The following is a 15,824-nucleotide window of genomic DNA, read 5'->3' as shown; positions in this document are numbered from 1 at the left end:
AAGGTCACAGGAGCAGAGAGGGCAGCCGGAGACAGAGCTGCAGAGATCTGCAGAGGTGCCCTCGGATGTGCAGCAGAAAACTGGTCGAGGCAAAGCTGGGCGAAAATGACCCAAACCCACAGTGGGGAAGAGTCACAAAGAGGGTTACAAGGGACAATCCCAAGGATTCACACCAGAGTAAAAAACCCTCATAATTCATGGAGCATCAGGGACTCCAGAGAGTTTTACCTCAGCAGTGGGGAAGATTAGCCCAAGGCCTGGGGTTGGCAAATGTTTTCTGTAAAGGGCTAAATACTAAAAACTTTTTGCTTTGTGGGCCATAAAGTCTCTGGTGCAACTACTCAAGTCTGTTATTATTGCATAAAACCTGACATTGACTATGTAAATGAATGGGAGTGATTTTCCAATAAAACTTTATTTACAAAATCAAGTGGTGGGCCAAATTAGGCTTGCCCTAGAATGAACACTGCTCTGGTCCAGCTCACAAAGCTTAAAAGTAAGACCTAAATGGATCGAACTGTCCTAAGTAACTTAACTGTATCCCAGAACAAAGCTCAAGAAGATTTATAGAATACAAAAATATCCAGCACGCAATCACCTCAAACTCACAAAGTCTAGCATCCATCCAAACAAAAATTACTAGGCATGCAAAGAAGCAGGAAAATATGGCTGGGTGCAGTGGCCCATGCCTGTAATCCCAACACTTTGGGAGGCCAAGACAGGAGGACTGCTTGAGCCCAGGAGTTTGAGGCCAGCCTGAGCAAATTATTGAGACACTGTCTCCACAAAAAATAAAAAATTAGTTGAGCATGTTGGCATATGCCTATAGTCCCAGCTACTTGAGGGGCTGAGGTGGGATGATAACTTGAGCCTGGGAGGTTGAGGCTATAGTGAACCATGATCATGCCACTGTACTCTAGCCTGGGTGACACAGTGAGACCCTGTCTCAAAAAATAAAAATAAAAAAATAAAAAAAAAAGACCCAAAAGTAACATAGTTAAAGATGACAGAATTAACAGGACATTAAAAGAGTAACTGTAACCAAATGTAATTTAGTTAATAGGACATTAAAAGAATAACTGTAACCAAATTCCATATACTTAAAACAAAAACAGAGGAAAGATTGCAACTGTTAAGTAAAGATGTAGAAAATACATTTTAAAAGATTCAAATTGAGGCTGGGCACGGTAGCTCACGCCTGTAATCCCAGCACTTTGGGAGGCCGAGGCAGCTGAATCACCTGAAGTCAGGAATTCGAGACTGGCCCAGCCAACACAGTGAAGCTCTGTCTTTACTAAAAATACAAAAATTAGCTGGGCATGGTGGTGGATGCCTATAATCCCAGCTACCTGGGAGGCTGAGGCAGGAAAACCACTTGAAGCCGGGAGGCAGAGGTTACAGTGAGCCAAGACCGCGCCATTGCACTCCAGCCTGGACAACAGAGCGAAACTCTGTCTTAAAAAAAAAAAAAAAAAGAAAAAATAAGATTCAAACTGGATTTCTAGAAATGAAAACCACAGTGTCTGAGACGGAACAAGCACTTGGTGCAATTACAACAGCTGAGACATTACAGAAAAAAAAGACTAAAATGTAGCAGCAGAAACTATCCAAAATGAAACACACAAAGGAAAAGGCTGAAAATCCCAAGTGAGCTGTGGGAACACCTTCGAGGTGCCTGAAATACAGACAGGGGATTCTGCAAAGAAAGTCTGTGGAATCGCATAGGGGGACAGTACAAAGATTTCACGAAAAGATGGGCGTTTATTTTCCAAATTTGATGAAACTGCAAACCCACATGTCTAAGAAGTTCAATGAATCACAAGCATAAACACAGAAAACAAAAAACAAACAAACAAAAAAACACTACATCAAGCCACATTATGAAACTGCCTAAAACCAGTGATAAAGAATATTTTAAAAGCAGTGGATAAAAAGGTTACATACAGAGGAACAAAGAATGACAGCACACTTCTTGAAACGAAGTGGGCCAGAAGACAGCAGAATAGCATCTTTAAAGTCCTGAGGCCAGGCACAGTGGCTCACACCTGTAATCCTAGCACTTTGGGAGGCCAAGGAGGGCGGATCACCTGAGGTCAGGAGTTCGAAACCAGCCTGGCCAACATGGCAAAACCCCATCTCTGCTAAAAGTACAAAAATTAGCCGGGCGTGGTAGCATGCGCCTGTAATTCCATCTACCTGGGAGGCTGAGACAGGAGAATCACTTGAACCCAGGAGGCAGAGATTGCAGTGAGCCAAGATCGTGCCACTGCACTCCAGCCTGGGTGACACAGTGAGACACTGTCTCAAAATAAAAAAAATAATAAATAACTTTTTTTTAAAAAGTACTGAAAGAAAAAAAAAAGTCTAGAATTCTATAATCAGCAAAACTATCTTTGAAAAATGAAGGCAAAATAGACTTTCAGACATACAAAAGTCGAAAGTTGAAAGAAGACCAGGAGTAGTGGCTCACGCCTGTAATCCCAACATTTGGGAAGCCAAAGTGGGAGGATCCCTTGTGGGAGGATCCCTTGAGCCCAGGAGTAAGAGACCAGCCTGGGCAACGTAGGAAGACACCATCTCTACAAAAAGTAAAAATAAAAAATTATCCAGGCGTGGTGATGCATGCCTATAGTCCCAGCCACTCAGGAGGCTGAGGATTGCTTGGGTCTAGGAGTTCAAGGCTGCAGTGAACTATAATTGTACCACTGCATTCCAGCCTGGGTGACAGAGTGAATCCTGTCAAATAAAAAAAAAAAAAAAAAAAAAATGCTGAAAGAGTTAATCACCAACAGGCCTGCAACAGAAGAAAAAATAACGTCCTTCAGGTAGAAGGAAAATTATACCAGATGGAAATCTGGATTTGTACAAAGGAATTAAGAGCACCAGAAACAGTAACTATGTGGATAAATGTAAGACTGTTCCTGCAGGGAATGGTGGCTCACATCTGCAATCTCAGCACTTTGGTTGGCTGAGGCAGGAGCATCACTTGAGGCCAAGAATCTTTGATCAGCCTGAGCAACATAGCCCATTTCTATAAAAAATTTTTAAAAATTAGCCAGATGTGGTGGTGCACGCCTGTAGACCAAGCTACTCAGGAGGCTGAGGCAGGAGAATTACTTGAGCCCAGGAGTTTGCAGCTTCAGTGACGGATCTCGGCTCACTGCAATCTCTGCCTTCCAGGTTCAAGCAATCCTCCCACCTCAGCGTCCCCAGTAGCTGGGATTACAGGCATGCACCACCATGCCTGGCTAATTTTTTGTATTTTTGGTAGAGATGGGGTTTCGCCATGTTGCCCAGGCTGGTCTTAGACTCCTGAGCTCAGACAATCTGCCTCCCTCAGCCTCCCAAAGTGCTATGATTATAGGTGTGAGCCACTGCGCCTGGCCTGTTATAAGGTTCTTATATCACATGAAGTTGAAGTTTAATGTATACTGTAGCAAGATAAAGATGTTTACCACAAACCTTAAAGCAGTCACTTAGAAACAAACAAACAAAAACTAAATATAGCCGTTACAGCTAATCAGCCAATAAAGGATGTAAAATGGAATCATAAAAAATAATCCAATAGAGGTAGAAGGAGGGGGAAAAGGGAACAAAGAACAAATGAGACAAACAGGAAACAAACAGCAACATGGTAGATCTAAAGTCAAACAGACCAATAATCACATTAAATATAAATGGCATAAGATACCAATTAAAAGGCAGAGATTATGAGATTAAAAACAAATCCCATCTATATGCTGCCCATAAAACATACCATTAAACACAAGAACACAAATCAATTAAATACGTTAAAAGTAAAAAGATAGGAGGCTGGGTGTGGTGTCCCAGCACTTTGGGAGGCCAAGGCAGGTGGATCACTTGAGGCCAAGAATTTGAGACCAGGCTGGCCAACATGGTGAAACCTCATTGCTACTAAAAACACAAAAATTAGCTGGGCTTGGTGGTGCAAGCCTGTAATTCCAGCTACTTGGGAGGCTGAGGCACAACAGTTGCTTGAACCTGGGAGGTGGAGGTTGCAGTGAGCCAAGATCACGCCATTGCACTCCAGCCTGGGCAACAGAGAGAGATTCTGTCTCAAAAAAAAAAAAAAAAAAGTAAAAAGATGGGAAAAGATATACTAATACTAATGAAAGCTGGAGTAGCTCTCTTAGTATCGAAGTAGATTTCAGGGAAGAGAATATTGCCCAGAAAAAAAAGTATCATTCCAAGAGAAAATTATAATTCTATATGTTTTTATACTAAAAAACAGAGCTTCAAAATATATGAAACAATAACTGGTAAGTAAGAAAGGAAAATAGACAAAGTCATGGTTATAGCTGAAGTTATTTCAACATTCTTCTTTTAATAATCAACAGAACAAGTAGAAAGAAAATCAGCAAGAATATAGTAGCCTGAGATAACCAACCAGACCTAACTGACATTTACAGAACATTCCACCCAATAATGGCAGAAAACATGTTCTCAAGCACACACAGAATATTCACTAAGATAGACCATATTCAGGGCCATAATACAACTCTCAATAAAGGAAAACAGATTTAAATCACTAAGTACGTTTTCTTATCACAATGGAACTAAATTAGAAATCAATGGCAAAGTACTAATTGGGAAACCCCCAACTATTTGGAAACTAAATAACTCCCATGGTTCACAGAAGAAATCATATAATCCACTTCTAAATAATCCACAGGTCAAAGGAGAAGTCAAAATGGAAATCACAAAGTATTTAGAACTGAATAAAAATTAAAGAACAGCATATATATCAAAACTGTGGGATGCAGCTAAAGTAATGCTAGGAGTGAAATTTACAGCATTTAAACAACCATATTAGAAAAGAAGAAAGGTCTCAAATCAAAGACCCAGGCTTCCACCTTAAGAATCTGAAAAAAAAAAAGGCCGGGCACAGTGGCTCACGCCTGTAATCCCAGCACTTTGGGAGGCTGAGGCGGGTGGATCACCTGAGGTCAGGAGTTCGAGACCAGCCTGGCCAACATGGTGAAACCCCGTCTCTACTAAAAATACAAAAAATTAGCCAGGCATGGTGGCATACGCCTGTAATCCCAGCTACTTGGGAGGCTGAGGCAGGAGAATCACTTGAACCCGGGAGGCGGAGGTTGCAGTGAGCTGAGATCACACCATTGCACTCCAACCTGGGGGACAAGAGCGAAACTCCGTCTCAAAAAAAAAAAAAAGGATAAAGTTAACTGAAAATAAATAGAAGAAAGGAAATAATAAAGGCCCAAGCAGAAATCAATGAACTAGAAAACCAAAGCAAAAGGGAGATCAATGAAACCAAAAGCTGGTTCTTTGAGAGGATCATAACATTGACACACTTCTAGACAGACCATTCAGAAAAAAAGACAGACGACTCGGGTGAAGTCCTTGTTCTGCCTCTTCCCAGTCGTGTGGCCTTGAGAAGTTCTGTTTTATTTTTCATCTTTCATAGGCTCACTTTCCTCACTGACAAAATGGAGAAAATAATAAACTCATTCTCAAAGCTGTTGTAAGAATCAAAAGCTTTTTAAGTAGTTTCCTAAGACAATGCTACACACACTGGGGAGAAAGGAGTCAGCAGCCCTACACTGTAAATGTTTCTGAAGTTTCTGTACATTACGATGTCTTGACATCTTAAAAGACCTTTCTGGCTGCGGAGACACTGCCTTCAGGGTTAGGCAAGTACTAGAGAAGAAAGCAGCCCCAAGTGTGTCTCTGATATGCCAGCTAACCCCTCTGGAGCCATCCTTCCTCCACCAGCCTGGCCTGCACCCCAGGAGGCAAGATTTTTCTGCCTTAAGCCTGAAACCCACCGAAATTCCTCCAACTGCCAGTCCTAAGCTGGTCGCCTTTCTTCACCTTGCCTTTATCATGAAAATCTCGATAAAGGCTGTGGTCTAAACCACAGCTTTGGCTTCTCCTCCTGGCCACCCTGGTGTCCTCTGACATGGCCCTACGTGGCATGCTGTGCCTCCTGTCTCTAGGACCTGTGAGTACAATAAACTGGTTTTCTTCCTGAGCCTTTCGCTGTCTCCCCTTGTGGCCACACCTGACTGATCATCTCATAAAGTCATACAAAACAAGTCTCTGAAAAACATGGGGTCTCTAAGCATTTCCCAAACTTTGACTTTTCTTTTTTGATAAGGAGTCTCGCTCTGTTGCCAGGCTGGAGTGAAGTGGTGCAATCTTGGCTCACTATAACCTCCGCCTCCCGGGTACAAGTGATTCTCCTGCCTCAACCTCCCAAGTAGCTGGGATCACAGGCACACACCACCACACCCAGCTAATTTTTGTATTTTTAGTAGAGACGGGGTTTGGCCAAGCTGGTTTCAAACTCCTGACCTCAGGTGATCTGCCTCCCTCGGCCTCCCAAAGTGCTGGGATTACAGGCGTGAGCCACCATGCCCGGCTTCCAAACTTTGACTTCTAAGCTGACCCCATGAATCCCCTGGGCGTGCCCTGAAGAATACAGATCCTGATTCGGAGATCTGGGGTGGGGCCTGAGATCCTGCCTTTCCAGTAAGCTCCCAGGAGATGCCCAGTGCCCAGGCTGCTGGTCCCAGGCCACACTCTGAGTCTCAAGGTTTAAGATAACAAGGCATAGGCCAGGCGCAGTGGCTCACGCCTGTAATCTCAGCACTTTGGGAGGCTGAGGCGGGCGGATCACTTGAGGTCAGGAGTTCGAGACCAGCCTGGCCAACATGGTGAAACCCCATCTCTACTAAAAATACAAAAATTAGCCAGGTGTGGTGGTGCACGCCTGTAATCCCAGCTACTTGCGAGGCTGAGGCGGGATAATTGCTTGAAACCAGGAGGCAGGTTGCAGTGAGCCAAGATCACGCCAGTGCACTCCAGCCTGGGCAACAGAGTGAGACACCGTCTCCAAAAAAAAAACAAAAAACAAAAGATAACAAAGATAACAAAGCATTTTCACTATTTCACGGACAACTGAGAACTAAAGCTCAGGAACTTTGGAAGCTACTTTGCAAGTCTAAACCCAGGCCAGGCTGGGACTGGAAGCTGGACATCTCCACTCTAAACCCAGCATCCTCTGCACCCCACCAGACTCTCAGTGTTCACCACGGCCTCAAGTCTGCTGAACAGGATCCAGGGAGAGACCACAGAGAACAGACCAGCCTGGGCAGGCAGAAGTGACTCAAGAGCTAAATCCAGCCACCCTCTCTCTTCTATGGCTGTTGGATTTTGCAGCCCCCAAACAGCAAGGCCAAGCTCGGGTTATTCTGAGCTTAATCTGTCCCCTCGGCTCTGAGAAGGTTTGGAGTCACCTATGCTTCCTGACTTTCCTGGGTGTGCCTTCTTCTCTGGGCATCCCTGCCCGGTGCTCAGCCAGGGGACCCATGCCCATCCTGGATGCACTGAGAAGAGGCTTCCACCTTCCCCAGGGTGGTCCTTCACCTGCTGACAGCCCTGCTGCTCCTCCACGACGCAGCCCTCACCACCCCTTTCTCAAAGGACCCCTGGTTGTTTGTGGCTCAGCCTGCAGCCTCTGCGCCTGAAGCTGAAGTTGTACCCCCATAAGCTGCACAATTCAAACAGAGCCTGTTGGTCTCCCCGGAATTTGTTCTGTCTCCCCAGGACCTGCCAGTAGACTGTGTTTCTCCACCTCGGCACCGCTGACATTTTGGGCGGGATCACTGTTTGCTGTGGAAGGCTGTGCGCCGTCAGGGGATCACTGTTTGCTGTGGAAGGCTGTGCGCCGTCAGGGGCTTAGTGGCATTCCTGGCCCCTCCTCACTAGTTGCCAGCAACTGCCTCGCCCGGTGGTATCCACCAAAAATGTTTCCCAACATTGCCACATGTCACCAGGGGGCAAAACTGCTTCAGGTTGAGAACGGCCACAGCTGGCCGTGCATCAGTTCTCAGCTCTGATCCTGCATCAGAACCCACCGAGTTTGGCTCGGAGTTTTAAATGTTCTAGAGTTTGGGTCGGGGCGGTGGCTCATGCCTGTAATCCCAGCACTTCGGGAGGCCGAGGCAGGCAGATCACTCGAGGTCAGGAGTTTGAGACCAGTGTGGTCAACATGGTGAAACCTCTTTTTTACTATAAATACAAAAATCAGTCGGGCGTGGTGGCATGCGCCTGTAATCCCAGCTACTCAGGAGGCTGAGGCAGGAGAATCACATGAACCTGGGAGGCGGAGGTTGCAGTGAGCCAAGATCACACCACTGTACTCCAGCCTGGGCGACACAGCGAAACTCTGTCTCAAAAAATAATTAATTAATTAATTAAATAAAAAGTACGTGTCCCAGAGTTTGGTGTGGTGTTGTAAATGTCCCAATGCTCAAGTGACACCCAGACCAATGACGTGAGAATCTCTAGGGTGGGACTAGGACTCCCCAAGTGACCCCAACCTGCAGCCAAGGCTGCATAGGATGTCAGCCAGAGGCCCCTCACCTGTCGTGGCAGCCCAGACCAGCCCACGGCTGAGCCGCACACCAGGGGGCATCTCGGGGTGGACGGGAGGCACGTGGTCCCGCATCAGCTTCAGCACCAGCAGCAGCAGCATGCAGACCAGCCCCAGGACGGCGTCACCTACGCTGTGGACAGGCAGAGGACTGGTCACCACCCAGCTTGGCCCAGGCCTACTGCTGACTCAAGCGTCCTGCTGCTGCTTAAGCTGAGAGGCACTAAGAAGCTCCCAGGGGAGGCCCAATGCCCAGGCTGCTGGTCCCAGACCACAGTGAGTATCACAAGGAAATAAAGCATTTTCAATATTTTCACCGTTTCACAGACACTTAACTAAAGCTCAGGAACTTTAGCAAGCTACTCTGCAAGACCAAACACAGACTAGGCTGAGATGTTTTCTCCTAAGCAATATGCATCCCTGTTCTACTTCAAAACTCAATTCAAAATTCAGTAAGTACACAGGCTTGGGCAGGACAGGCAGTGGAGAGGCCCGGGTCATGATGATGGCAGAGCGACGTGCTCACATTTTCACTCCCGTAGCTCTCTGGGACTCAAGTCTATGGAACAGGATCTGGTGAGTGACCACAGGGAATGGGGACCAGCCTGAGCAGCTGATGCTCTCTGCAGGTGGCTCTAGAACAAGTCTGCCAAACCCACAGCCTGTGGGCCACGTGCAGCCTGGGATGGCTTTGAATGTGGCCCAACACAAATTTGTAAACTTTCTTAAAACATTATGAGTTCTTTCAATGATTTTTTTGTAGCTCATCAGCTATCATTAGTGTATTTTAAGACAATTCTTCCTGTGTGGCCCAGGGAAGACAAAAGACTGGACACCCTGCTCTAGACATTCTAGAAGGCTTAGGACTAAATGGTCAGTAAGGCCCCTTTTACATGACAGCCCGTGACGCTCTCTGACTGGTCAGGCTCCGTAATCACTGCTCCCCCATCCGGCCGACCCCTGCCCACTGGTGCCTCTGAAGAGCAAGGAACCCACTGGCTTCCAGCTGGGTTCAGCTGCTGGGAAGCTTTGGCAGCAGATCAGAGGGGAGGGGAAGATGGTCCAGGATCGCCCCCACTCCCTGCAGGCCACAGCACTGGGCAGCCATCTCTATAGCTCCCCGAGATCATTTCCTCCTCCAGCCCCTTCCAGCCAGAGAGGTAGAGAGGCATCCTGCCTTCCCGCTGGATGGTCTGGCAGGGAGGTACCCCTCATCAGAGGCTTTTCTTTTCGTGGGGGCAGGGCAGGGCGGAGATGGAGTCTCACTCTATCACCCGGGCTGGAGTGCAGTGGCGTGATCTCAGCTCACTGCAACCTCCGCCTCACGGGTTCAAGCAATCCTCCTGCCTCAGCCTCCTGAACAGCTGGGACTACAGGCACGCACCATCACACCTGACTAATTTTTGTATTTTTAGTAGAGACGGAGTTTCACCATGTTGACCAGGCTGGTCTTGAACTCCTGACCTAAGATGATCTGCCCACCTGGGCTTCCCAAAGTGCTGGGATTACAGGTGTGAGCCACAGTGTCCGGCCATCAGAGGCTCTTTAAACCACCTGAGGGAAGTGCTTGGGTCTCCTCATCTCTCATCACAGCTCCACCTGCCGTCCCTGCACCACCTGTGTTCTGTCTGGGTTAGCTCCCCCACGCCCTGTGTTCTCCTCCTTAACAAATCACAGCCTGGGAGAGACACACTGCCTTCTTTTTCTTTACACAGACTCTCCCCATTCCTGTCCCCCAAGAAAGCTTTGTGGAGAGAGGAACATTGCCCTGCTCCAGCTCCCCAGAGCAGAGCTTCTTGAACTCTCCCCTGTGCGCAGACCACCGGCCTCCTGTTAAAACTCTGGCTCTGATAGGGCAGGTCTGCAAAGGGCTGAGAGTCTCATTTCTTGCCAGCTTGCAGGTGCTGCTGATGGGGCTGCTCTGGGGACCCCTGTTTGAGCAGTCGCCAGGGGTGGGGAAACTGAGGTGGGGGCCGGGAGAGGAGGTGTGGAAGAAGGAGTTTCCTTATAGGAGGGAGGAACAAAGCCCGGGGTACCTGGTCTCTGCAATCCTGAGGAAGGTGTGGTACACCTGCAGGAAGAACGGCCTGGGGATGTTCTGTAGTCCCAGCAGGTTCTGTCCAAACACAGAGATGCTGATCAGAGGCTATGCTCCCAAACCAAGGCCATCTGTCCCCAGCTCCCCGCCCACCTCCCCTAGGGCTGAGACAGTGTCCCCCGGCCCTGCCCCCAACCCTTATTCCCGGGGCCCATCTTAGGGGCTCAGGGGTCCATCTGCCCACTCCCAACGCCCCCTAGGGCAGGAGATCAAAGCTACCCTCGTGGGAGACAGTACTTCACAATTACTGGGTCAGTGATATGTTTCTCTAAATTACTTTTCTTATAAAAAACAATGTAGGTGACCCCACAGCAGGCAGACAGGTTCTACAGCTTGATGGCCGGGGGCCATGGGCTGCCCGGCCCCACCCCCATTGGCTCCAGGCCACTCAGCAGCCAGGCCCCCTGCAGTGTAGACCCTTGCTGCCATTGGCTTGAGAATGTCTCCCTCACTAGGTGCCCCGCCACCCCCCAGCTCCGCTGCTGCGGGAGGAAAAATCTCTTCGTAGTGTGCAGATGTGGAGGGCTCCAGGGGGCTTCGAGAAACCAGCCTGGGGAATCCTCGGCAAAGTAGGAGCCTCCCACCACGATACCAGCTCTGAGGTCCTGGGCAGGAGAAGGCACTCTATCCTGTGTTTTAGTTTAGTTTTTTTTTTCTTTAGAGAGCGGCGGGGGGTGGGGGGGTGGGGGTCTTGCTTGCTCTGTGGCCCAGGCTGGATTTGAACTCCTGGGCTCCAGTGATCCTCCCACCTCGGCCTCCCATGTAGCTGGGATCCACAGTGCAGGCACAGCTTGCACTTTAGTTCTTTACATCGCCTGAGACCCAACAGGAGTCAGAGGGGAAAGTTGAGGCCCTGGATCCCATGGCCACAGGCTCAAGGACCCTGCCCTAAAACTGCTGCACACAGGGTGGGTGGGGTCAGGACATCCTGGGGGGCGGACTCTGGGACTGTTGGGGTAGGGTCTTCTGTCCTGGGCCTGTCAGGAGGACGCCCCTCCCCCCAGATGGCTGCAGAGTTCCTGGGCGGGGCTAGGGTTGCCAAGTATGAAGGCATGAACAAGGGATGCCTTCCACTCTCCACTCTCCACTCTCACTGGGATCCTACAAAAGAACATTCTTGACACCAAAAATGATGTTTCCAGATTAAAGAACCAACCATGCCCTGAAACAGCATTTGCCAAGCTAACCCTGAGAGATGCGTGTAGATAACGTACAAATCACGCTCACCCACACCTAAGTTGGTCCCTCCTCTCTCAAATGGAAATAATGATAAATCTACCTCCCGGGGTGTGTTGAGAATTACACATGGAGAGTGTCCTGCCCAGTGCCTCGCACGTAGCAAGAGTGCAAAAAGTGTCTACTTTATTCTTACACTCACTCTCACACTCACACACTCTCACATTCACACACGCACACACTCTCTCACACCCACACCCACTCTCACACTCACTGTCACACTCACTCACACTCTCACTCACACGCACACACTCACACCCTCCCTCACACCCACACCCTCACACTCACACACTCACTCATTCACACACTCACACAGCACTCATACACACACTCACACACTCACACACTCATACACACACTCTCTCACACACACTCACACACACTCCTGTCCTTGGTCTTCTCATGGTACCTCCATCAGGGAAGACTGTCTCAGGCCAGCCTGGAACAGGGCCTGGCTTGGGGAAGATGACCTGCAGTGACACAGGGTCAGGAGGCAGCATGTGACCCTAGTCTGCCATGAGGGCGCATGGTCCCATCTGTGGAATTGGGCTCACTTCACTCCACACACACCCCACTGAGCACCCCCCTACTGCACCAGCCCAATGCTGGGTGGCCGTGGCTGGGAGAAGGACAGTTCCTACCCTCGAGGAACTTACGACCCAGCAAAAACAGAATAAATTACACCCTCAGCTGACGACTGATTTTAGTACTTATTATAAATGTTTTAAAAGGAAATATAAAAGGCATGGCATTTAAAAAATATTAAACAGAAACCAGAAAAAAAAAGCACAAAACAAAACCATCTAGCTAAATTGGCATGGGGAAATAATTTGTCTATAGAAATTCTAGCAGCATGCTCATGACTGGTGGGGCCTGCTGGGTGTGCCCAGTGCAGGGAGAACAGAGCCATGTCACAGAGCCAGCCAAGCACACTGGCACGGAAACTCGGGCAAGAGCAGGGGGATGGAATTACCGGCCCCCAAGTTACCCGCTGTGAAATCCAACCATCACGTGACATCCCTCCCAGGAGGGTCATTTTATTAACAGGGGACCCATGAGAGCACCGCGTGCTTCTTGACCCATGGAAGACAATCTGAAACAGCAAGACGTCCACTGGCCACAGGGATCAGGACTGGCCTCAGTCCTGCTCCCGCCATCCCTGTGCCAACGAGCAGTGGCCAAAGAGCAGTGCCCTGGGTGGGCGCCGTGCCTACCTTGATCTGTCCAAAGCCGATGGTGACGGCAGCAGCAGAGGTGAAGCCTTTAATGACGGGGTAGGAAATGAAGTCCAGCAGGAACCCTGGCCAGCCAAGAGGGGACATCGAGCTGGTCCCAGCTCCACCCAGTCCCAGAGGATGAGGGGAGATGTGAGCTGGGGAAGGTGGCAATGGGTGGGATTGGGGAGCAGATACCGCAGCTAAGGACTGGGGGTAACACACCCTGTTTGGCTGTTTTTGGAGAGCAGAAAAGGGAGACTGGGGTCTGAGGCCACAGGCACTTCTCCAAGTGTCCTGGCCTCTGAGCAGAAAAGAGTAGACTAAGAGCCAAGTGCCCCACCCCCTCCACCACCCACCCACCTACACACACACACACATACCCACACCCCCACAACACGCACACACACGCACACGGGGATAGACTTGAAATGCAAACAAGCAAATGCTGAGGTCGAGGGCATCCCCTTGGCAAGAAGGTAGAGCCTCACCCAAACGCAGGAGCCCCATGGCCAGCTGGATGCAGCCGGACAGGAAGGCCAGCAGCACAGCGTAGGCGGGCTCATGGAAGGTGTAGAAGGAGACCAGGAGGGACATAATGGCGGTGGGGCCCAGAGTCACATCCCGGGAGGTGCCCAGGAAGAAATACACGAAGCAGCCCATGAAGGCAGAGTAGAGGCCATACTGTGGGGAGAGAGGGTGGTGAGCACTCAGGAGGCCGAGGCCCATCCACCAGCTCCCTAGTGTGCGTGTCCAAGCTCGGGATGTGTGGGTGTCAGCTGTGTCCAGGCCCAGGTTAAAGGGGCACCACCCTGCCCTGTGGGTGGACCTGCAGTGATCAGGAGGCCACTTTTTTAGCAGCACCCAACTGGGGCCTCAGGATGCAGACAGCCAGGCAGACGGGTCGGTGCAGGCCCGTGTGCTGTGTCCAAGTCTGAGGAAGCATTCTTTTTTTTTTTTTTTTGAGATGGAGTCTCGCTCTGTCGCCCAGGCTGGAGGGCAGTGGCACAGTCTCAGCTCACTGCAAGCTTCAGCTCACTGCAAGCTCCAGCTCACCGCAAGCTCCGCCTCCCGGGTTCACGCCATTCTCCTGCCTCAGCCTCCCAGGTAGCTGGGACTACAGGCACCCGCCACCACACCTGGCTAATTTTTTGTATTTTTAGTAGAGACGGGGTTTCACCCTGTTAGCCAGGATGGTCTCCATCTCCTGACCTTGCGATCCGCCTGCCTCGGCCTCCCAAAGTGCTGGGATTACAGGCTTGAGCCACCGCGTCCAGCCTAATTTTTGTATTTTTAGTGAAGACGGGGTTTCACCATTTTGGTCGGGCTGGTCTTGAACTCCTGAGGCCTCCATGAGTCATCTCGCTGGCCCCTCCATAACCAGCTCAGTGTCTGTGTGTGCCAAACAGGCATAGGAGCCTGGGTCGGCCCAGAGACAATCTGCGTCACACACTGTAAACCAAAGGTTCCTTGGGGCCCAGGGGCTGGAAACCTGGAATTGCTGATGGTGTCTGGGATTGATACTGTGAATTCTGCACTGTTTCTGAGATGTGGCTGGCAGCAGGGTCAGACACCTCACCTGGGGCGGGAGTCCAGCCACTTCAGCATAGGCCAGCGCCTGGGGAATGGCAGTGAGGCCAACTGAGAGGCCGGCGACGAAATCCATCTTCAGCCACTGCAGGGAGTAGCTGGGCAGCCACGCCAGGATGGGCAGCCTCCTCTGCACGGCTGCAGGGGAGCAGCAGCAGGCGCTCGGGGCCATCCCGGGGCCGGAGGACCTGGCCTGACCCAGCGCCGTCACCGAAGAAGGCATCTCTACGGTGGGGCTGGGGGGTGCAGGTGACACAGACCAGCAGTCAGAGCGTGGCCTTTGAAGAACCGGGCAACACACTGGTCAGGGTCGGCGGGTGTCAGGAGAGGTCACTATGGGTCTCCCCTCCCCAGGGGGGCGAACGGCTCTAAGAGGAAGCCAACAATGTGTGCAAGACGGGGACTGGGCCAAGACTGGAAGGCCCACCCCGTCCCTCATCACCCTCTCTCCCTGAATCCCCCCCGTGCAAATCCTGGGTGCCTTCTGTCCCTCCATCCTCAACTCTCCCAGATAAGAAACTGATAAGCGATTTCTCATTGAGAAGTCTGAAGACTAATTAGGCTCAACACTTCTGGCCCCTGGAGAACCGACTTCCTTTGCCTTTTTTTCCGTCTCCCCAGGGAATTTAACGGGGAGCAGCGCAGAGAGAAGCTGGGCCCGCGGGCGCACCCTAGGCTGGTGGGGGGTGCGGGTGGCAGCCAGGAGATCCAGCGGGGCTCCGAGGTTTTCCAACTGCGCACCAAGGCGGGCTCCACCCGCTACGGTGGACTGCGGCGCTCGTGGGGGAGTGGGGGGGGTCCTCCGCTCCTGAGGCCACGCCTCGCTCAGCCCCCACCTGTGGCTTTCACAGCCCTGGAGTTCTAGTTGCTTCTGGGAGGACATCAGAGGCGCCCGGTTAATTCAGGTGCGCAGCATCTTCCACGGCCCGGCGCCCGCGCGCAGAGCCGCCACCCTCACCCCCAGCCCCCCACGCCCCCGGCCGCTCCGCTCCGGGCAAAATCCACTCCCCGGCCCCCGGCCCCGCCCACAAGGCCGCCGGCTCCGGATCCTGAGGTCTCCGGAGGAGACCCTGCGCCACCTGACCGTCCGCGGTCCCTTGGCCCCGAGCAAGGACGAGGGCCGCGGGGACCCGGGTAGGGACGCGGCGGGGGAGTGGTCCCCACGGGAGGCCCCCGCACTTTAGGACTCCGCGCTGGCCCCCGCGTCGGCTGCCCCCGGCGACCCCGGCCACTGTCCGCACCCCCTGCCCCTGGTCCCCGCTCG

The 15,824-nt window shown here is 51.0% G+C and overlaps 1 protein-coding gene across 11 annotated transcripts in view; it reads right to left on the bottom strand.

Moving 5' to 3' along the window:
* SLC26A11 (solute carrier family 26 member 11) overlaps nucleotides 1-15,824 on the bottom strand; it is a 33,446-nt gene that overhangs the window by 17,409 nt on the left and 213 nt on the right. For 5 of the 11 annotated variants that reach the window (XR_001711126.4, XR_010153137.1, XM_016933079.4 and 2 more), the window contains exons 2-6: nucleotides 14,550-14,796; nucleotides 13,462-13,654; nucleotides 12,971-13,056; nucleotides 10,459-10,538; nucleotides 8,413-8,555 (exon numbers count right to left, since the gene is read on the bottom strand). Coding sequence is in view for 8 of the 11 variants with exons in the window: in XM_016933079.4 (XP_016788568.1) it covers nucleotides 8,413-8,555; nucleotides 10,459-10,538; nucleotides 12,971-13,056; nucleotides 13,462-13,654; nucleotides 14,550-14,796 (749 nt within the window). In the remaining 3 variants the exon portion in view is untranslated. Of the gene's footprint in view, nucleotides 1-8,412; nucleotides 8,556-10,458; nucleotides 10,539-12,970; nucleotides 13,205-13,461; nucleotides 13,655-14,549; nucleotides 14,797-15,230; nucleotides 15,801-15,824 lie in introns of those variants that run through there. The other 6 variants (XR_010153136.1, XM_063799423.1, XM_016933081.4 and 3 more) reach the window with 5 other exon arrangements.

This window comes from Pan troglodytes, chromosome 19 (genome assembly GCF_028858775.2).
Source record: "Pan troglodytes isolate AG18354 chromosome 19, NHGRI_mPanTro3-v2.0_pri, whole genome shotgun sequence".
Taxonomy (NCBI): Eukaryota; Metazoa; Chordata; class Mammalia; order Primates; family Hominidae; genus Pan; species Pan troglodytes.
The sequence above is the reverse complement of the archived record's forward strand: the minus strand, read 5'-3'. Positions and strand labels throughout refer to the sequence as shown.